The sequence below is a fragment of the Cupressus sempervirens genome, chromosome 1 (assembly GCF_028749045.1).
Source record: "Cupressus sempervirens isolate cs-2001-9-10 chromosome 1, ASM2874904v1, whole genome shotgun sequence".
Taxonomy (NCBI): domain Eukaryota; kingdom Viridiplantae; phylum Streptophyta; class Pinopsida; order Cupressales; family Cupressaceae; genus Cupressus; species Cupressus sempervirens.
The window spans coordinates 759,534,992-759,559,294 of NC_143118.1; the positions used below are offsets into that span (position 1 = coordinate 759,534,992).

The window sequence follows — 24,303 nt, forward strand, 5'->3', positions numbered from 1 at the left end:
TCCTCTAGTTTTCATGTTAAAGGGGCATTCCTTTGTCAAATGGCCCATGATCTGACAAATGTCGCAGAATTGGTTCTTTGGACAAGATCCTTTAGTGTGACCGTCGGTCTTACACTCCATGCACCACAGCTCACTGCCTTTTGGCTCCTTTTGCATGTTTTTAAACTCCATCATGCAGATCATGTCCTTTTGTAAGGCGCAGACCTTCTTGCACTGCCTTCATCGTCGCTGCTATCTTCTCTGGAAGGCTTGTCGTCGTCAGAATCAGAGGAGCTAGTCTTCTTCTTCGTCTTTTGCTCGCTTTCGAGGTCCAATGCTCTATTATAAGCTTCTTTGTCTGATGACGGCAACACAAATTTCATTTTCTTTCACAACTTCGAGCGTAGGCCTTTCACAAACCATCTTTTCTGAAGTCTGTGTGCTGGCTTACTTTCCATTTTATTTATCAAATCTTTTAATTTCCTAGCATAAATGCGGACGTTTTCGTTCTTCCCCTGCTTAGTATTGAAGATCTTTGCGACAATTTCATTATCGTCACGCAACAGTTGAAATTCGGCCAGAAACTCCTTTTTGATGTTATTCCAACTGTCCAGCTTCTGCGGATCTGTACTAGTAAACCAGTCAATTGCCATGCCCCGTAGGGTGGCCGAAAATTGCCTCATCCAGTCGTCTTCATCAGTTATCCCATTTGCCTTCCAGATCATTTCACATGTTTTGCAATGTCGAATGGGATCGGCCGTGCCATCGCCATCAAACTTCAGTAGTTTTTCTTTTGGTCCCACCATCACAATTGGTTTTTGTAAACAGGCGCTGCTCGGTCTTGCAACACTGACATTATTCACCCCCACCCCATGGCTTTGCACGCTGTGGCGGTCTGCACTCCCGCACTGGCGGATTGTTCTCCCACACCGGCGAACTGTTCTCCCACACCGGCGGTTTGCACTCCCACACCGGCGGATTGTTCTCCCACACCGGCGGACTGCACTCCCACACCGGCGGTCTGCACTCCCACATCGGCGGACTCAACAGCTGCGAACCTTGGTGAAGAAAGGTCTTCTGAAGTTGTCTCCCGTCGAAGTGTATCCCGGACGAAGAGTTCACTCCACGCTCTTGGTCCGTCGGCACTCCGAGCCGTGCCAATCGATGCTTTTCCGTTTGGATTCTCTTCCCTTGGCGAACACAAATTCAAAAACTCCTCCTGTGCTTCTTCCACCAATTCCACTCGTTGCCGCGTTTCCTCCAATAATTCTTCCGTGCTCCGGTATTTGTCGGCAATCTTTTGAAATCTCCGTCGGCGTTCGGTTTGCTGTGCCAGAATTAAATTTTCTTGCACAGTACGGATTCCATCTTTTCCCTTGACCTTATTTCGATCCTTGTTAGGCTGATTTGGCATTAATCTTCATTCCTCCCACCTTCCAGGTTCATAGGGCAACGACGCCAAATGTTTACCGCATAGGTTAATTAAGAAATGCACACAGATAATAAACACGAACAACAGAACTCCTTAGATTATTCGCATATGCTAGAACATTACATTATGCTTCATAAGATAAGATGATTTACAATGATCCTAGACGGGGTATAAATACTATCCGCTGAACCTTCCCGAAGGAGTCCGTCGGCCACAAACATTATGTCCGCTACAAACTATTTACTCGTCAGCTACAAAATCTTTACCGACGACGTCGGCTACAGAATACAAAAATACCGACGACAATCAAGTCGGCTGACACAGTTTCTACCGATGACACATGATACCGCCATCTTCTAATTTCTTGATCATTGAAATCATTTTGGATATTGTTTGTTGTTTCTTTGTTGGCCATGTGGAGAAACTCATGAGGGTAAAAGAACTGATTTTTAGTAGAGTTAATGTAGGGTTTTTGCTGGAAAAGAGTGAGTGGTGAGCTGAAAAATTTAAGGTGGAAAATGAAATAATGGAGGAACAAAATATTCATCGAGAAGGGATAAAATCAAAGGTTGAACTTGAAGAGAACAATAGAGAAATTGAAGAAGGTACAAGGTGTAATGCCTCTTTTTGGGACATTAGAAATATTGAAGTCTTATTTTATATAATATTAAAATTGACTTTGAATCATAGATTCAAAATATTAAAAAGTCAATTTAATGTTATAAAAAGGACAAAGGGTCAAGGAGGAATAAGACGAATTATCAAAGAGAAGTTGAAGAGTCACAAGGGAATAGGACAAAGGCCAGAGGGGAGTTGAAGAGTCTTAGTTTGTGTATGAAAAGGGGAAGAGGCACATTGTTGGTCATGCTTGATTTATTATTTCAGATTTCAGTTCTCTCTTGCGAAAGTGTTTGGAAAGCTTCAGCTTTTAGCTAGTACGAGGACGTAGCCCCTTGTGCCGGTAGACAATGGCGCAAACCCATTGTCCGGGGAGACATCACTTCAGGTGTTTCACATGTGCTTACCAGGTTCTTTCCTTAAGTTTGTCAAATCTGACTGTTAAGCTATATTTAGGATTGGATATTGGAAGTCGGTTATTGTATTGCTGTTGTATAATGCAATAACGTGTTCTAAAGAGTTGTATAAGAGTTTGCTGATCTTTATATTTCTGGTTTCGTAATGCATTTTATATGCTTGGATCTTGAACACTATTATGAGAAGAACGGGTTAATATCTTATGGTAAATCTTCTGATTTTCTATTGTGTTTTGTAATATATCTGCCTGTATTCAAGTGCTGAATACCAGTTTGAGGAAACAACCAAATATCTACCAGTTGGATTATTTCCTATGGTTTACATAACTGGCTTTATATTACTGATTTGTGACGTTCTATCATATGTTCAAATCCTGAATAGTGTCTTGGAAAGACGGTAAATTTCTTGTGGAGAATCTGCTAGTTTTATTGTTACATCATATTATATCTGTCTAGGTTGAGTTGGATATTATATTTAAGAAGAATTTGATTAACTATCTATTGGGATTACTACTGGTTACGATTATGCCAGAAAAGATCTGCAATGTATTGAATATATGGCTGAACGGAAAGTTTAGTTAATATCCGGTGCAGGATATTATATGAGGTGAAATAAATCATGGCTTGTGGTTATTGGCTGTGTAGTTTTCTCATGAAGGAAAGAAAAGAAGACATTCGGGCAGGGATTTACAACTGCTTGCTGAATCATAACAAGAAAGGAAAGTTGTATATTTGTCTATACTGAATTTTAGTCTTTAATGCACAGTGAATGCAAATAGGTGCCACCAGGTTTTTTTTCTTTGTTTTACCTGAAGTATATGTTGAATGTATGAAGCTACAGAAAATTCAAAAAAGAGTTATCGGTCCAGTTTTTCCTCTCAAATTGTTTCAAGTGTGTTGATTTGCATTTTAGAGCTTCTAGATCTTGTCGTCTAAATAAAATCTGGTGTAGATCTATACCACTCATTTTACCTTTAATTCACTGTTATCTTCTTGCTTCGAAGTTTCAGTTTGTTAAATCCTTCAGAAGATTTGTATGTGATGACTAGTTGTATTTTATGAATCAATAAGATATGTCCTATATATTGCTGTCATAATCTTTTCTTTTCTTAGATGATATATAGGAAAAGAGCCCATCAAACAGATTGAAGGTGATTGTTAGTGATTCTGAAATCCAAATAGAGATATAATATAAATTCTGATGGATTTGAATAACTGAATAAGTTTTCATATCTGCATTTCATTTTTTCTGGAAAAAATCTATCAGGACTTAGTGCCATCGTGCCCTTTTTCTTTGTGTGGGTATGAGTGACCAACCTCTTTTTATTCTTGTTTTCATTGTGTTAAATGGATGGGAGTGTTTATAGACATGTATCTATGCCGTATTGGTGGACATCATTAGAGCAACATTTTTGAACTTTTTGCCATGGTTTTAAACCATTTTTAAGGTGTGTGTTTGTGTACGAAATATTTCGGGCATTTGTTGTCTGCATTAGTTTATATGCACTTTGTGAGGATGATGTCGATCAATAGAGACTTTAACTTGATACATTTCATATGTTGTGTATCTCTTGTTTTGTTTTTCCTTTTGGACAAGTATTTTAAAGTTAAAAATTAAAATAGCAAGCCAGTTTTTTTCTAAGGTCAAATGTAGGAGTTATGTGTTTGATTCTTATTTTGACATTTGCTTGAGTTGTGTGTTTGACAAAGCTTGGAACTCAGTAGAGAATTAAATTTTATACATTGTAAAGAGTTCACAATACTTGGAGACAACTGAGTAAGGAGCTAGGAACAAAGCCTGTATGGAATCTCTCCAATTTATTACCCTTTACTTCCATCTTTGAGGTCCTATATATTTTACAAGATATGCATGTCATTACAAATGATTATGTGTGTTTGGCACATTAATATAAATGAGAACAGGACTATAAAGTTATGGGAAACATGTAACTTTCCATTTATTGAGATTTATATTCTATCATGAATGATTGCTTGATTATTAAATTTCTAGTTGTGTGCTCATATTATGTACCATTTATGCAAAGACTTTTTCTAGTAATAGAGTCACATGTTGATGAACAGCAGTTGTGAAATCTGCCTTTATGTTTGGTTCTTCAAATTTGTACCACTGTGCTTCTGACAGGCACAAGGAGTGCTGCATGGAGGTATATCTGCCTTCATTGCTGAGAGTCTTGGAAGTCTTGGTGCGTTTGTGGCCTCTGGATTCCAGCCAGTTGCAGGAGTGGATCTTAGTACCAGTCATCTTCAGCCTGCTCCTGTTGGTTTGGAGATTGAGGCAAAAGCTACTCCAGTTCATATTGGGCACAGGTTACATGTATGTTGTCTTATGGTTTTTACTCCTTGATTGTTTCTCACTCATAATTATTCATGTCTTTTTGATACCACAAGTCAAAATCTATATAGTTTGCATACCATGGAAGGCCTGCCTAATTCAATTTCATGGTTGAGTTTATCTCCACCTGGGCACTCTCTTTTGTTCTTTTTTTTTTTCACGCATCTGAGATCTGAATAATTTTCCCTTGGACTCTTTTCTTCTTTGCCCATTATCACTTAGCCCTTTATACATCTTCCTTTTCAATCTTTAAATCCAAATCTTTGCATATCCCTGTCTGACTTCACATTTGATTACAGGAGCTTCTCCTCATGTTGTAAAAAGGAAGTAATTTGTCAGTTTCTATCAAAATCAGCAATGCTTTGAAACCTTTGCGATGAAGGGCAACACCACCCCTATCAACTCAAAATCACAACAATATGGAGACAAAGAGAGGACAAAATGCTTTACAAAGCATGCTTTTATTATACTTGAAAAGCCTTTCAATATTCTCCAAATGAGAAAACTTCAAATTCTTGTAATATAAGAGACCTTCCAAAAAGAAAGCTATCACAAGAAGAGTCTTCAAACCAAGAGCTTCACCAAGAGCTTCCACCAAGAGAACTTCCACAAAGAAGAGCTTCACCAAGAAGAGACTTCCTCTCAAGATCTTACACACTAAGATCTTTCACCTCCAAGCTTGCTTACAAGAGATTACACTATGAGAGCTTGATTACAAATGCTCATATGCCTTGCTTATATAGGCTCTTACCACACAAGATATTACAGACACAACCAATGTGGGATAAAAGGTAAATGCAACTACCTTACAACAATTATTAAATTCCCACTTAATGACAACAAAGCACCACCATGTGGTCCAATTAGAAAATTTCATTGCCTTAGTGGATCACAATAAATATTAAATACATTATTTAAGGAACTTTCCACAAACTTCTAAGATGCGACCTACACACCTCAATAAATGCAATGAAAACTATTCTTCTTATTTTTCTTTTTATGCCACCCATGCATCTTGGTAAAAGAAATATATTTTTCTCCGTTTTTCCCTTTTCTATTTTTTATTATTTTTCCTATAACTTTGGTCACTCTCTCTCCACAATTTTTTATTTATTTTTTATTATCACGCCCTCGTTTATTTTTGTGATGCAAGATGCTACTGCATCACTTTGTAGTCATCCCTATTTAATTTTAGAGATAAGTTGAGTTTCTTTAATTTTCCAAGAAACCTAATAGAACAGTAAAAGTTGCTATTAACCAAAAGCCACTAGTTACAAAATAGAAGCTCAAACTTTGACCCATCTTTGTAAGAGTTCACCCCATGAGCTTCCACAATTTTTTCTTCAACTTGTTGATGGTCGCATATCCAAAATTTTCAATCCTATTTTTCTTGAAAATCAATCTTCCAGTAGTGACTTTTTCTAGACGATTGTTTTCTGGTACATGTTTTCCGTCTTTCATTTATAGTCATTTTTTTCCTCAATTTCATTCTAGACAGGATTATTTTGAGATTTTTGTTTGTTGTGAGCATAACAACTTTTGTGGGTTGATGGGATTGGGAAAAAAAAGTTAAACTCACATATTACTTGGAGAAAACAATACCTAGAAAGCGGGCCTTTGCCCAATGCTTTGTAGAAATTGAACCCATTGAAGTTGCATTTTGACCCTTTGTTAAAATTTTTTTGTCAAACATGGCTACTTAGTGTTTTCATTGATCATGTAGAATCTGTAGTGTATGATCTCTCTATTTAGAATGAAGGTTTTTAGCACCATTGTTGAACTTTCAATAGATTATGTGTTTCTAATGTTATAAAACTTAATAGTTCGATACATTATTAAACAATGGAGACAAGTTCTCCTTAAATAGAAAAGTAAAAGGCAATGTTTCTAAACAAAACAATTGTTTATTGAATAGAAAAATAGAAGCTAACTAGTGAATGAAAGCTCACTAAAGATGACCATTAGAAACATTGTATTATTATTATTATTATTTTAATACTCTCTCTTAATGATCATCATAGAAACTACCCTATAGAAGACAATTGGCAAGTGTTTTGGTCATGAATGCATAGAAGGCTGCCCCCTTCTTATATTAACACTTTGCAACAGGAGCCTACTACTGAGACCCTCCTTGAATCATTTAGAATTTTTGGAAATGACCAAGATAACCAGTATCTGTCCAACTTGATTGATGTTAGGTAACAAAGCTGCCCCTCTGAGATTAGCTGCTGAAACCAAGAAAAACCTGAAAAAATGATTTTATAGAAAAATCGGCAAATATTTGCATTGGCAACTCTGGGTACACTCTAGAATGGCTGCAAGAGACCACAGTTTTTTGTGGAAAAAATGGACAAAAAATCTCTAATTTTTTTTTGGAAAATTTTGAAAAACCCAGAAACAACTTTTGAGGATAAAATTAAAAAAGAAAAACATGATTTTTTTAGGAGACATATCAATCAAAATCCAGCACAAGATCCAAGACACATAAGAATACAAAACATTGTTTTGAGGAAAAATAGTAAAAGTCTATTGCAAAACAATTTTTGAGGCAAAGAATTGCACAAAACCCACAATAAGTTTTTTATGGATAAAAAATATAAAACCCTCCTAAAAGCATTTAAGGAAAGTTTTATGAAAACCTATCCAAAGAAAAAAGGAGAAAAAATTATTAAAAATGTAAAAACCCCTAGCGGGTTCCCAATTTGATAAATGATGCACAAATTCTTATTTGCAATATTTAATCATTCTCCAATTTATTTTGAATTTTCCCAAGTTGATAAGTGATAACAATTACAAGAAGTTTGAAATGATGTTATAAATTCAGAATATAACTGGAAAGAGATTCTTTTCTTTTGATATGAAAACCACAAATCAGAAATATATGTTTTAATAATGGCACCAAGTTGCAGGTAATTTATTAAGTTGAGACAGAGAACAATGTATACATATATTCTTAGTACAATTTCCAAATAACAGTTTGAACCTGGATTGTAGTCAAATATGCCTAGCCGTGCCACCAAAATGCTTCCCTTTACTGCCAATTCCAATTGCAAGTAGTGAATACCCTTGCCGTCAACAAGCGTGCAGATTTTTGGGCTCGTGTAAAGGGGGCCGCAGCTGTGGTGCGACTCCTTCTACACCTCAATATGGCTGACTCTATGTAACGTAGGCTCCAGCAGATGTGATGTGACCTCCCCAATTGTTCTAGTACAAAACGTAAGGAGTAGTATACAATGCTATTTCCGTACAGTCTCTTCCTTCAATACGGCTGCTAGTGTGCTGACTTCCAACACAAATTCGACCACCAAAGTATAACCTTCCAGCAAGGTTAACAGCGTCCACAATTCAGAAATTAAATACTTGCAAAAATCTCCACAACTCAGCCAACGTCTCAATTTCTAAACTCCAATATCAGCTTCACTGCAGACACAGTAAAAACAATAGGAGTAAAGTAGCAAATTATTATAAATCAACAATAATTTGCATAACATTCAAAATTCTCAGAATTAAGAAACCAATCCCCAGTCACATAAAAACACAGTAGGGAGATCTATCCAATGAAGCCACTATACATCGGCAGTAACTCCAAGCCAACTTCAGAAACTCAGAGACCCTTATACATTAGCAAGGGCATATAGTTAAGAACCTAGGAGAAAAGCCACAAAGGCACAAAATCAAATATATAATCAAGCGTGTCTTTCCCTATGAATGAGCTCTTATTTATAAGCTTTTCATTGTCCAAAGTTTCCTTAAAATCCACTTCAGAAATCGTGGAAGTTTTCCAAAAGAACTCAACACTAGAAACTTTCCAACTTGCTTTTTAGAAATACCTCTTAAAGTCATAATTATAATAATATAAATATTATTATAATAATGCAACTCAATGAATAATAAATAAATAAGAGTTCATGCAATTCTTAACCTGATTAACTACAGGTGACAACCAACTGCCAAGCCACCCATTGCACTGCCAAGAATAGCAACTACTAAAAATAGTAAATATGTAATTGAGACCCTCAAAACACCATGTCAGCTTACGAGGGTCGCTATGATGAGCTAACTCTATCAACCACACAGACTAGCCAAAAACGGGGACATTATACTCCTCCCTTCCTAAGATTGCTTGTCCCCAAGCAATCCCGGAGCAAAATGAACACACAATCCACTTGGATCCCAAAGGTAGAACTGTGTACCAACCGTGCTGTTTACAAGCAACTCCTGTAGCACTAACATGTAAATAACAAACATCAACATCAGAATCATCTGAAAATTGACCCTAGGTGCTGATAAAGGCAACAACTCATCGGAACTCAACGTGGCTGAAATACCAACTTTGTCCATAGCTGAGTTCTCATCAAATTGATAATCACACTCAACTGCATTTTAGAGATGGTAAGAACCACGGGTACGTGAATCACGAACACCAACTCCAACCTTTGCCAAAATGTCTGGGGTGTGTAGATACTACAAGCAACTGTCAATCCCATCTGCAAATGATGCTGCTAACCCATCCCATAATGGATGGTATGAAACTGGAGCCAACCCACACCAACGTGAAACCAAGTCCTCTACCTGTGGGTCAAAAGAAAAACGATGAGCACTCCTCATAGTGTAATGCCGATAAAAACTCCCAATCTCTATCAAGGGCTCATCATCATCAAATTGGGAATCAGAAGATGGCTCCAATCTCTGACTTCAAACTATTGGTCGGCTAGGATCCTGGGTAACCTTCTTAGCAAACCCAACCTCAAAATCCCTATGGGGAAGCATAGCAGATAGAGTCTCTACAATCTTTCCCACCAACCTTTGAATAGCATGAGAGCCTCAGATGAGAGTACCCTCAGACACTTTGTATGAATCCTCCCTCACATCTGAACTCTCCAATAGATACTCCATGAAGGACTCTATGCAGTAGAAATTATATGTGGAAGCATCCACTTGCTACCCCGCAACCCACAGCTGATACCTCTGAAAATGTGGCACTTCCAATTGTATGAGATGAAGAAATAGATTCGCTTCCAACAGAAGGAAGCTAATCAGCATGAGATCCCAACTCCCCTAATACTCTCATCTCATCCGTACCTATTGCACCCGTATCCTGGACGAATGTGTCAACCCCATCATCACGTCCATCATCCCTAACTGTAGAAGCAAACTCACCACCAAACACAATATACAACTGAACTGGATCTGGGGTCGATGTGGTCCTAACATGCTCCAACTCAACAATCACCTCATCTAATCGTGACTGTGACTCTTGAAGAGCCAATTGAGTATACTGAAGAGAGTCCATAGTCACCTCAAGCTCTTGGATGAGCTCCACCACCTTCCTCTTTCTCTAACAATGTCTCATGACAGGTGCTACCCCACTCCAGAAGGTAATCCCGATCAGCTACTAGTTGCGAGTAATTATACTTCAAGATTTTGACAGCCTCCCGAAGTGCATAAACCTCTGCTAGAGAAAGAGTAATATCATCGTGCTCGTTAGACATAAGACCACCCCAACCAGATGTAGCTAGCATCTGATGGACAACATCATGATGCCCAAGGGCTAAAGAAATGTCACTATCACTAACCCTCAGCTAACTGGTCACATGATGTCTTTGTAACCCTCGACTCCTATGCAATCTCTTTATCTGACTAACAACATTGTGATAGGAAGTTGAATTAGAACTACCCACCACAAGATCACTCATACATGTGCTATCATCCTCGCATAACTCCTCATTTGAAGAAATGGAAACCCTCACAAAATCAATCTCCTCACAAGTCTCAGCTTTCACCTCAATCGTAAGATCATGTAAACATCGATCTTGGGACTCATCAAAAACCTCCTCAGAGTCATCACCTAGTATTTGATAAAGGATATCATACCCAGTACAACTCATAGTATTATCAAATGTGTCCATACCATCTACATCCACATCTCCCGACTTTGTTGCAACACCTATATTACCAATATCATAGTTGGGTGACTCCATATGTGCCTCAGTCCCACCTAAGGAAGCAATTGCCTCCTGTACTAACCATAGCAACTACTTTGGGAGCCTCAACCTGCTGAAGCTCAGTGTTGCTATCCTTCACGGGCACATCCACATGTCCCTGTGAAACCAGTCCATCATCAACACTGCGGATAGGACTTGTAGGTGTTGTATTGAATATAGGTACATTACATGGTTACCAGGAGACCCGTCTCCCCCCTAAAAGTCACGTCTCGGAGACCGAGACGCATCTTGAAGGCTTTTTGCGTCTCCGAAGACCTCAAAAAAGGTTGGAGACTTCATGACGAAGTCTCTTGAAGTCTCCCCGTCTCCTAATCCAAAAAGTGAAGTCTCCCTGAAGTCTCTTGGTAAAATATAAATGTAAAATATAATATTAAATAATTTTATATATTTTAGCCCTCATTTGAATGTTTTTAATACAAAAATTAAGACCACCGACAATTTAAATGATTAAATCATTTAATATATTTTATTTAATAAATTAATAACTTTAAAAACATTAGAAACACTTTAAAAAAATTATTTTTATTCAACAATTTAAATGATTAAATCATTTAAAATATTTTTGGAGAGATGATTTTTTGGAGAGCATGATAGCTAAAGACCTTGAGATGGATGATCACAACCTTGTGGAGTAGATGATAGTACCATCGACATACTAATACTAGATATATTTCTGTTTTTTGTTTATTGTACAGAGTGTTCATTTTTGTTTGCATATCGGCAATTCAACATCAAACTATACTTTTTTGAATTTAAAATTTGAATATGTAATGATAATCTCAGCGATTATCAATCTGATATGATGGTGATCATATGCAATATTCGAAAAACAAATACGTCTATGAGATACAATATTGTGATCATGTGAGTTTTGAAATCTTTGACTCTACGAGTCTATTTTAATTTTTAATGTGACATTACTATTATTATTTACTTTAGCCTTACAGTATTACTATTTTTAAATCTTGTATTTACTTTTAGTATTAGACTCTTTAAACTATTAAAAATTTTATTTTTTTAAAAATTGCCGTCTCCAAGTACCCCCGTCTCCTATTTGAAAAATTGTTGTACCGGTACCAGTACTAGTACCGGAGACCTTGAAGTCTCCCCATCTACCGGTGACCTTGGTACATTATTATCATGGACACTTGTCGGGAAAACTCAAGCTTCCTTCCTTGCAACCTTGATGTCGGCCTTCTAAAGGCAAAAATCATATACCTTGCTGCCCTCTCAATTGTCGCTGGATCCAACAAGCTCTTCGCCAACCTCTGTTGATGAAGCTTAAGTTTCTCCATACACTCTTGCAAAGCATTCATTTTTACACTACTTCCTCATTACTCAATTGATTTCTAGAACTGTTAGTCCTATGTCTATCCATAGCTGGAGAAATTTAAGTGTTGGTCACTCTAGTCATCAGATCTGAAAATCTTTAAAGTCGGCACCGAACAAAATAAAAATTGAGCCCAATTCCTGTAGGCTGGCAGGAAACCGCTCTAATACCACTGTAAAAACCCCTAGTGGGCTCCCAATTTGATAAATGATGCACAAACTCTTATTTGCAATATTTAATTGTTCTCCAATTTATTTTGAATTTTCCTAGGTTGATAAGTGATAACATTTACAAGAAGTTTGAAATGATGTTATAAATTCAGACTACAACTGGAAATAGATTCTTTGCTTTTGATATGAAAACCATAAATCAGAAATATATGTTTTAATAATGGCACTAAGTTGCAGGTAATTTATTAAGTTGAGACAAAAAACAATGCATACATATATTCTCAGTACAACTTCCAAATAACAGTTTGAATTTGGATTGTAGTCAAATATGCCTAGCCGTGCCACCAAAATGTCTTCCCTTTACTGCCAATTCCAACCGCAAGTAGTGAATACCCTTGCCGTCAACAAGTGTGCAGATTTTTGGGCATGTGTAAAGGGGCTGCAGCTATGGTGTGACTCCTTCTACACCTCAATACGGCTGCCTCTATGTAACGTAGGCTCCAACAGATGTGATGCGGCCTCTCCAGCTATTCCAGTACAAAACATAAGGAGTAGTATACAATGCTATTGCTGTACAGTCTCTTCCTTCACTACAACTGCCAGAATGCCGACTTCCAACACAAATTTGACCACCAAAGTAATCTTCTAGCAAGATCATGCAACCTCCACAATTTAGAAATTAAAAACTTGCAAAAATCTCCACAATTCAGCCAACGTCTCAATTTCCAAACTCTAATATCAGCTTCTCCACAGACATAGGCCAAACAATATGAGTAAAGTAGCAAATTATTATAAATCAACAATAATTTGTACAACATTCAAAATTCTCAAAATTAAGAAATCAATCCCCAGTCACATAAAAACACAGTAGGGAGATCTATCCAATGAAGCCACTATACATCAGCAGTAACTCCAAATCAACTTCAGAAACTCAGAGACCCTTATACATTAACAAGGGTATACAGTTAAGAACCTAGGAGAAAAGCTACAAAGGCACAAAATCAAATATATAATCAAGCGTGTCTTTCCCAATGAATGAGCTCTTATTTATAAGCTTTTCGTTGGCCAATGTTTCATTAAAACTCCACTTTAGAGATCGTGGAAGTTTTCCAAAAGAACTCAACACTAGAAACTTTCCAACTTGCTTTTTAGAAATATCCCTTAAAGTCATTATTATAATAATATAAATATTATTATAATAATGCAACTCAGTGAATAATAAATAAATAAGAGTTCATGCAATTCTTAACTTGATTAACTACAGGTGATGACCAAATTCCAAGCCACCCACTGCACTGCCAAGAATAGCAACTACTAAAAATAGACTTACTAAAAATAGTAAATCCATAACTAAGACCCCCAAAATGCCCTGTCAGCTTATGAGGGTCGCTATGATGAGCTAACTCTATCAATCACATAGACTGGCCAAAAACAAAGACATTACAAAAAACCCATAAACAATTTATTAAGGGACAAAATGATAAACCCACCACCATGATTTTTAGGAAAAAATCATGCAAAAGCATCGCAATATAGAAAATAGTTCGCAGTTGTGACAAACAAAATAACCCATCACAAAAACCTTCATACGGCAAAACATTAGACTTTGCATGGTAAAATATCCAAGGAATACCAAACTTCATCATGTGTCTATACAAGAAAACACTTTGTGCAAAAAACGACACATGCAAGCAACATGCAACCCATGTAACCCTAGACCTCCCATGAGGGACTTAGATCCAGGCCCACTTTGATGTGATTTTACAAAACTTGATAGTTTGATATATCAATATTAAGCAATGGAGACAAAATCTCCTTAAATATTAAAGTATAATATGATATTTCTAAAAGCAACAAACACTAAATGAATACAAAAATAGAGACTAACTTATAAAGTTGAACTCACTAAAGATGACCATTAGAAAGATTACATTATTATTTTAATGCTAACAACCGAAACTTTATAGTTGCCTAATTTTGTAACAATAACACCAAAAATATGTGGAATAGAATGGTTGACGCATGAAAGAGAAACAGAAAGAGAAATTAGCTTATGTAACCATTTTGTTTTCATTGTACAAAAACTGTGTGGTTTGCGGCCCTGAAAAAACCTTTGGGCCAGCTGTGCTCTAATATGCCATGATTCAGGTTGTAAGAACCCTTGGTAATTTCGTTCCTTTTTTTTTCAATTTTGGATGTTTGACATTTTGTCAAACACTTTGCATGCAAGGTCTGATTTATCGTTTTGTTTTCAATGCCCAATAATGAAAACATGCAGAAATGCAAATACTAAATCCTTAAAACATATACATTAGGTTTCTCAATTAAACTACACTTCATTAGCATCAGATCAGACCTAATATAAGTCTGATACAATTACAACAGAAGATTAATGTCTCAGATTTGAAGATTATTACAAATCAAAATGTACACACACATACCTGGAAGTAAATATAGAAGTCCATTATTCAGAAGAAGGTACGACTGTTTCAATTTCAAATGGTGACCAAAATGACTGATAATAGCAACAAATACTCTCTAAAGATCTGATATAAAGTGCTGACCTTTAAACCCAAACTGACCATTGTCCAACTCTTCTAAAATATGCAAACCCTTGTGCCAAAAGAATGCTATAGTTGTGCTATTATCAAAACCGAAACTATCTTCAGTTCTTGTCAAACCCTCCAAAGAGTTTTCCAGTTGAAACTTCCAGCAATCTGATAATGAGTGCAATGGTGAATTCTAGATAAATCCACACCAATGTTGGATTTAGGTTTTTGTCTAAACCACTAAGAAACTGCAAGGGCTTCTGTCTTTAGATTCCTGTAAATGAAAGCCAAATCTTTCCATGAGAAGTTTGATAAAATTAAATGTCAAGAATGAATCTCCTTTCCTCTTTCCCTCCTTTTATAATCTTCTTTTCCAATGTTGAGAGAAAAACTTTATTTGTTCTTATTTTATTTTCTCTCCATAAGCAACTTTATGCTAGTTTATTAATTTGAACTCCCTTGTTGCTTTGGAAAAGATCTTTTCATTAATATAACGGTATTTTGGCACACAAGTTCCCTGTTTTATGTGCCCAAGATTTAAAATTATCATCCACGTTCAAATGAGCTTTGTCATTAGACAGTTTTCTTTAAAATAGTAACCTTAGTAAATCTAATTAAATCTATGCTCCACGGGGATGCGTCCCCTGGGTTTTTACCCTTGTACCCATACCGGGTATGAAATGGGGATGCGGGAACTTCATTTTCCTGTCCCCAATGTTGTGTCGCAATCAGTGATTTCGGGTACCGTCCCCAAAACTCTGTTTCCAAGTTGCTAGGGGACGGGGGTATGAATTTCTGTACCGGGGACCCTATTCCCGTCCCCCTTTTCCCAGACAGTGGCAGCGGACATGATGCTTCAAAAAAATTGATTTTAAAATATTTTTTAATTTTCTCTCCTATTGGTGCGGGCCCCACATGGATGTTGGGGAATGCTAAAAGACACAAACCCTATTTTGGCTTTAAAATACAAAAGATTGAAGTCTTTTTTTCATTTGGAGCTATTTTCTAGTTGAGAAGAGGAAGAGGAGAAACAACAGCAAGAGAGGAGTGCATTTTGGTGGTGCAAGATTAGGCTTTGCCTTCATTCTTCTTCAGTCTAGGTATGTTTTTTATCTTCTTTTTGTTTCATTCAAGCTTTATTGTTGTTTGTTGCCATTTTTCATTTTTTTCATGTTGAATGGAACATTGAAATGTTTTCTTTTCCATAACTTGTAGTAGTATAATACATTGTAAAATCCAAAGGCAAAAAGATGAGCAGCAGTGAGAGTGAGGGAAGTAGTGATAGCATGGATGTTGCCATTCAAGAAACTCAAGTGTTACATTTACAACGACCAAGAAAAAGATCTAGGGCAGCCATTGGTGATTCTTCAGCCCAACCTAATATAGATGTCCCTATGGAAGATCCAATGTCTAATCCATTTGAGCGCCCTTCCAAAGTCCTAAAAAAATATGCCAGAGGCCCATTCAACCCTAAGAAACCTCTCCTACAATTTGCCACAAAAGTAGACAACAATAAGAAAAAAATTTGGGGGTTAGTAGGGAATGGGAGTGCTATATATGTAAGAAACATTATTTTGGGATAGGTGGGCAAGGTGTGAAAGGTTGCAAAAAAATTACAACTGAAGAAAAACTTGAGGCCAATAGGTTGCATGTGGAGGGGGAGTCTTTGAAAGCAGGGGGTCCAACAACTACCACACCCACACCCACACCCACATTCACTCCCTCATTCACTCCCACTAAACACTACTAGTAAAGGGAAGGGAAAGGCCAAGAGAGATACCAATGTGGTTGATTTATTTAACATACAAGTAAAAGAGAAAGCTGAACAGTCCATTGGCAGATTTCTTTTTGCTTATGGCATACCATTTCATGTTTTTCGTTCCTCATTCTATAAACAAATGTGCAAAGATATATATGTTGCTGGTCCCTCATTTATACCACCAGGAAAGACTAAATTACACACCACTATCCTTGATAAAGAGTAGTCAAAAGTAAAGATTTTGACAAAGGATATGAGACAAACATGGATGACTAATGGATGTTCTATCATCATGGATGGGTGGACCGATATTAAACATTGGCCACTCATTAATCTTATTGTCACTAGTACAACAGGGGCCTATTTTCTTAGAGCCATTGATTGTTTAGGAGAAAGGAAGGATGCATCCTTTCAATTTCAGATTTTGAAGGATGCTATAGAAGAGGTAGGGGCTTCAAATGTTGTGCAAGTAGTGACCGATTCAGCCTAGGTGTGTAAATCAGTTGGATTAATAGTAGAGAGCACTTATAGAAAAATATTTTGGACCCCATGTTGTGTACATGCATTGAGTAACACCTTGAAAGACTTTGGAAAAATTGATTGGATAAAGGCTATGGTGTCTGAGGCTAGAGATGTGCAAATGTTTATTTGCAATTATCACACATCTCTTGCATTATTTAGGACATTTTCCAAAAAAGAATTCTTCAAGCCCGTGGACACTAGATATGCTAGCTACTTCATTTTGTTGGAGAGGATGCTTGAGGTCCAAGAGGCCTTACAATCCATGGTGGTCAATGCAGAGTGGAATAGATGGCATGAATCAAGCACCCCGAATGGAAGACTTGTGAAATGAAGAATCTTGGATGAGAATTGGTTGACCACAATGAGGTAAGAAACTTAAATAATTGATATCATAATTGTTATTGCTGATTTAATAAAAATATTTCTGATTTAGGCACTTGCTGATTTTTAAAAATTGATAATGTTTCTCATTTGTAATTTTCTTTCATTTGCATATACATTTGCTCCTTCATTGACTCTGTTGTGTAGGTCATTAGATATGCTGATACTGACTCTCCTAGCCTTGGAGAGATTTATGAGACCTTTGATAGCATGCTTGGGAAGATCAAGCAAGCTATTAAAAACAAGGAACCTACTCGGAGCTCTATGAGGAGCATCTTAAGCTAATTGTGATGAAAAGGTGGAACACTATGAACACCCCACTTCATATGGCAGTCTATGCAATCAATTCGAAATGACATGCACCAAGGCCTGAGAGAGTGCCTCCATTTGCTGATGAGGAGGTGAGTGTAATTTAAATTTAATAATCTATGTTTAAGATTTCTGATTTTTTTATTTTAATGTCTTCAAAATCTTGATTTTATTTGTAAACTAAGCTTTCTAAATTCGAACTTCTAAATTTTTGTTTGTTGAATGTAGGTGAAGGAGGGCTTCTTCAAGGCCCTTTCAAAATTGTAAAATGCAGAGGATGCTGCAAAATTTCGGGGGCAATGGCTTGACTTTGCCAATCTTCATGGTCCAATATTTGGTAGACCAGAGGCAAGGATTGATAGAGCTACATTAGCTCAAAGGGACCTGATTGGATGGTGGACATGGCATGGTAGAGATGCACCTGAGCTGAAAGCTCTTGCCACCCGTCTTCTCTCACAAGTTGTGAGTTCCTCTGCTACAGAGAGGAATTGGTCTACATATAGCTTCATCCAATCAATCAAGAGGAACAACCTTACCTCTAGATGATCAGAGAAGCTTGTGGCTGTTCACAGTTTATTGCGACTAGAGGAGCGACAGAGTCTTGAGTATCGACAAACTCCAGTACTACATTAGGATGTTAATCCGGAGGATGCATTACAGATTGATGAGGATGACACACCTCCGGGGTTGCTTGGTGTTCCATTGGATGAGGACCCTCTACCTACCCCTAACAGTGATTCAAAGGAAGAGAATGGCGCTGATCTTGATTTAGATATAGATCTAGAATCTTAGATTAGTAGAGGACAGCCATATATTTGGCCTTCCACTATGCAAATACTCAGATACATTATTGCTTTTGATTATTATGGAGATGGACATCTACACTTCTAGTTCTAGTGTTTACTTTCATTATGTCATTTTGATTTCATGCATGATGATGATACATTGATACTCGAAGCTTTCGGGCATTTTTGCTAATTGGAAATATCAAAACATCCCTTGAATTATGATCACACAAACTTAAAATGTTGACAATTGTATTGTTTAATTGAGGTTATTTATATAATCTATCCACTTTTATCAATATATATATTCTTGTTGATAATTATACTTATATTTATGTTTTCCCATTCTTCCAAAAGTTTGTGTTTTTATGCTACATGATGGCAAGATTGTGTTATGATGCCCTTTATTAAGACCTTACTTTATTTACTTTAGAATTCTCCCTTAGATTTAGTTTACATTTAGGAGAAAGAGAATTGATCTCCCTAGTATATTTCAAATAATAATATTTAATTGTCATGTTTTAAATTTGCAGTAAATATCTTTTTATGTATATTGTGTCTCTTTTTATATTATTTTGGTGTGTTGACTCTCTTATATAGATATATTGTTTCCTATTGAATCCTTAATGGTCCAACCATAATTATGTTTTCCCTTTTGATTGATTTATAATCCATTTCTTTGGTGACTAAACTATAATTTATGAATCTATTCCAAGGAAATTGCATTGCTTATATTAATATTATCTACCTTATAGCACCACTTACCTTTGAGATCTCCCTTTATCATTACTCTTATTTGATAGAAAAGGTATACTGATGATGTATGATTCCCTCTAAGATTTCCATAAATGTTGATCGCTTCTTTTATAAGTTCATCTTATTTCAATCCCATTATTAATAACAATGAATAGTTATAAATAGTTTTTCTAGTCTCTATTGATTTTATAATGGCAATTATTTGCTATAGTTCTTTCTATTGTGCTTATATAATGGTAATATTTTAGTCATCTCTTATTTGATGATTCCATGTTTATTTTCTACCCTATAGGATGGCAAGATCATGCTCAAATACCATTATAATGTCCCCTTATCTAAATCCGGAATGGAATGTTGGAACCTAAAAAAAATTGTCAGTACAATAGAAAAAAATGTATAAAAAAATGTTAGTAATATTGAACTAATAGTATAAATACCATCCCCTCTAATCCTTCCTAATCCCTTAGAAGAAACTCTTCTCAAATCAGCTAACCCTCTAGTGAGAATTTCTTCTTGAATAGGCAATTGTCATATAAAGAGCATGTTCCTAAGGCCTCTTTCGGGATCTTTGGTAACACTACTTGGTAGAGATCCCACCTGTACCAAGTCTCTCGTCTTTGACATATGCATATGTTTGACCACTACAATATATATATTGTCTCTAAGGATTCATAAAAAATCCTTCCTTGGGTTCCTATTTGGAACCTTAACATTCATTTGAATGCCCTCTAAATTCAAAGTTTCATTCTAATGAAAACTTGACATTCAATTTGAATTTTCTCTACCAAGATTCTACTTGGTCTCTATGGATCCTTACTTAAGTTTGTAGATTCAACCTTTAACATATCTTTATTTTGTCAATTATAACCCTTAGACACTATTTTTAATGGCTCAAATCACAGGTTGAATCGTTTATATTAGAGTGACATAAATATTGAATATTTCTTTATCACTGGTTATCCGGTAAACTTGGACTTCCTATATGAGGAAACTCGATATCTTCCTTACTGCTCTATCTTAACCGAAGGCATGTATTACAGATTGTGTGGGTGTATTTTATTTGTTTTTGGAATGGTTGGATGTCGTTCTTATCAGTCTTTATAAGTTACAAACACAAGTGTCTGATTCATTATGTGAAATCCAGTTTGTCTCGTCTGAATGGATGTGTCTGGATGTTTACTTTCACTCTGTATATTTACTTTTGAATAATTCACTTCCGCTTCCTCAAGAAGGGGGAAGTAACGAATCTGCGTCTAATGTTTACCCTTCCTCATATCTGTTCATGTGTTTGTATATGATGTCCTTCCAATACTTAGTGTCAATGTGTTTGGGTGCAATTTGGCAGATAGAAACCTTTCACTTGGATTGTTCGGTGATTTTCTCTATCCTTTCTTCCCCCTCCAAGTCACGTCCACGGTATTCGAAAGTTCTTTGTCATCTTCTTTAATGCGATGATAATTCCTTTCTGTAGATCAATTTGTCTATTCTTCAACTTCATGTCTCCACTCGTCACTTGCTTCTTTCAACTATGTTTTCTCCTTGTCTCCCCCATTGGTGCTCTATTCCTCTTTGCCATTCCTACTCTTAGATGAGCAAGGTGAATCTATGAGCCATTGACCAAAAGTTGCGACCTTTTGGTCTAGTGGTCACTATATACAAAATATTCTTAAATTATCAATTTCTATTAATTATTATGTATTGATCAATTATATGTTTCATAACTTATTAATATATAAATATAAAATCAAGTATTGGTGTAAAATAGATGAATTTTAATATTGATTTATATTTTTATATTATTGAATATTGAGTTATCATTGATTATTATCCTTTAACAATAACGATTGATACTTTCATCAATAATATTTATTTGGTTTGATATCATTGACTAAAATATTTAGAGAAGTAATTATGTTACTATAGGGTTATCACATGCTTTTGTCCTTAGATTCCTGTAAATGAAAGCCAAATCTTTCCATGAGAAGTTTTATAAAATTAAATGTCAAGAATGAATCTCCTTTCCCCTTTCCCTCCTTTTATAATCTTCTTTTCTAATGTTGAGAGAAACTTTATTTGTTCTATTTTATTTTCTCTCCATAAGCAACTTTATGCTATTTTATTAATTTGAACTCCCTTGTTTCTCTAGAAAAGATCTTTTCATTAATATAACAATATTTTGACACACAAGTTCCCTGTTTTATGTGCCCAAGATTTAAAACTTCTCATCCACATTCAAACGAGCTTTGTCATTAGGCAGTTTTCATTAAAATAGTAACCTTAGTAAATCTAATTAAATTATAGCCAATAATACACCTGACTTGCAAAAATGATTGAAAAGCATCAAAAGAGAAATCTGGCAGCACAAGAGTGGTCTTGATTATAAGAGATGACGAACGATCTTGACTAGGTGACTTACTAAAAATAGATGCTCCTCCCAACAATTTTGAAGCCCAAACTAGAAGTCGAAAATAACACTTGAAAGCGTCGTTTAACTCTTAAACCATTTGAGCTCATTGGAAATATCAAAACACCCCTTGAATTATGATCAAACAAACTTAGAATGTTGACAATTGTATTGCTAGAGGATCCGTAAATGGGGACATTACGCAAGTCCATTTGTAGGCCAATTTTACATGATCTGATGTGCCTAAGTACTTCAACATATGCAAGAACCACACATATTTTATGTAGTTATATCGTGTGGAAACTAATGAACATACTAAATTTAAAACAATAACCAATTAACAATAGAAGATCAAACTTTTTTGCACACATCCATCTTCTTAATGCTTTAGCGACTAAGCTTCACTGGTCTCCTTTGTTTTAATTTGTTTACAATTACATATCCAAAATTTCACTCCTCTGCTTGAAATCATTTGTCCTACAATATCTTTTTCTAAATGATCATTTTGTTATGTATTTTTACCTTCATTCAACTTATAACATTTTTTTTCCTCAATTTGATTTGGACAAGTTCATTTTCAACCTTTTTCACATGTGCATCCAAAAATTTTAGTCCTCCTTTTCATGAAAGTCTATCTTCCAATAGTATCTCTTTCTAGATCATTTTCTGATATATGTTTTCTTTGATTCAATGCATAGGTATTTTTTTTCATCAATCCATTATGGACAAGATAATTGTGAGAGTTCTCTTTGTTGTGATCATACACCAACTCTTGGGAGTTGAGGGAATTTGAAAAGAAAAATTAACCTCACACATTACTAGGTGAAAACCATACCTTTGAAATAGGCTTTGCACAATACTTTCTAAAAGGTGACATCCTTGGAGTTGAATTTTGGTCCTTCATTCGAATTCTTTTATCCGACATGGCTATTTGATTTTTCCATTAATCATGTAGAACCTTTAGTGTTTTATCTCCCTATTGATAGAGAATTTTTTTAACTCCATTGTTGAACTTGTGATAGATTTTGAGCTTTTGATGATCTGAACCTGATAGCTACTTAATCCTGCAATAATACTTAAAAAGATATCTAGTAGAAGATGGTTGATATATGCAAAAGGAAGGACAGGAGAAATAAGCTTATTTAATTGCTCTATCTTATTTTTCATTTTAAAATGAATGGTTTTCTCTCTCAAGAAAAGTTTGGTGTGCTCATAGCCTATCCTTTTTTTGCCTTTTTTAACTGTTGTAGCATGATACTTGTATTAATAAAAAAAGGAGGTCACATTGCCTTTATATTATATCCAACAAGTTCAATTCATTGCCAAGCTATCATAACACAAAAAAGCTTTGTATCCTAGCTAGAAAAATTAAAAACATTCTTTGTCCTAAAAGCTATGGAGAGAAAATATCAAAATTCTATCCTAATCTGAATATATTCTAGTAACTTTGAAACCCATGTATCGAATCATCATCACCGAATGATCTATTGCCCATCGAGCTCATAATAGGGGAATGCCATCAACTGCCAGGACACATCCATACCAATGAGAAACCAAAACTTGTAGTAAGATATAATGTAGTAATACCAAAATAGGGAGGAGTGCTTGGCATTACCCAAAAAAAAAAAAAATTCTTTGAAGAAACCCATCAATCAAGCTTGAGCCAATCCTATACACCATCCAAGAAATCACCATCCACAACCAAGTCTGAGAAATGAAGTGACCAAGTGAAATCCTCTACCTTCTTAAGGCCTTGATCTTTTGCAAGAAATCTCTTCTTATTGAGGTCCAATGTTAGTGCCTACCAAGCTACCTGTCATTCAAAATTTAGAATGAAGGGCTGTCGTTGCATTTGAGCCGTAGGAATGAGAAGTTTAGTAATATCCTTTCCCATGTGATCCCAACCCCAATTCAGCCCATGCAAAAATGTCTAGATCATCTACTAGGATTTCAACCTTAAACACCTCATGTAGTAAAAACATGTCAACCTTTGCACTGCCAAGGTCCTACAAAGACACAAAGATTCATGAAGATATGTTGGAATTCACTTTGTATTGAGTTTCATTGGACAATCTCTCCCAACCACCATTTTGATCTATTGGTGAATACATAAAATATTGTGCCTCTTAGGAATAGCTTTTTGATCTAGGTGGATTCAAAGAACCTGAAAATTTTAGCCTTAGAATCTCACAAGGAGCAAGCACTCAAAAAAGGGGAAAAATTGATCATTTCAAATCCAAGAAAAAACGATGCCAAGTTATAATGCTTGTCGTGCTAATTTCGGAAGTAAATTCAGTTTAAAAAATGGAGCTCATAAGCGAAAGTTATGGTCAGTCAGAGTTGCCTAGGAAAAGGGTTGATCATGATGATGTCAGCAAGTCAACATGAATGCCAACGTGGCAAATGGCATGGCAGTGTTGGTGATGTGGCATGTGATGTGAAAGCCAGGATGATGTAGCAGAGTGCACAATTGGTCCAATCCAAGCGTGACACCAGTCATTTCATCACCAAATTAACAATTGCCATGTTGTAGTC

General features: G+C 36.0%; 1 protein-coding gene across 9 annotated transcripts in view; it reads left to right on the forward strand.

Annotated features, from left to right (window-relative positions):
- LOC149580118 (1,4-dihydroxy-2-naphthoyl-CoA thioesterase 1-like) overlaps window positions 1–24,303 on the forward strand; it is a 216,101-nt gene that overhangs the window by 130,836 nt on the left and 60,962 nt on the right. For 7 of the 9 annotated variants that reach the window (XM_089789350.1, XM_089789327.1, XM_089789332.1 and 4 more), the window contains one exon: window positions 4,589–4,773. In XM_089789350.1, the coding sequence (XP_089645476.1) occupies window positions 4,589–4,773 (185 nt within the window). Of the gene's footprint in view, window positions 1–4,588; window positions 4,781–24,303 lie in introns of all 9 variants that reach the window. The other 2 variants (XM_089789340.1, XM_089789367.1) reach the window with 1 other exon arrangement.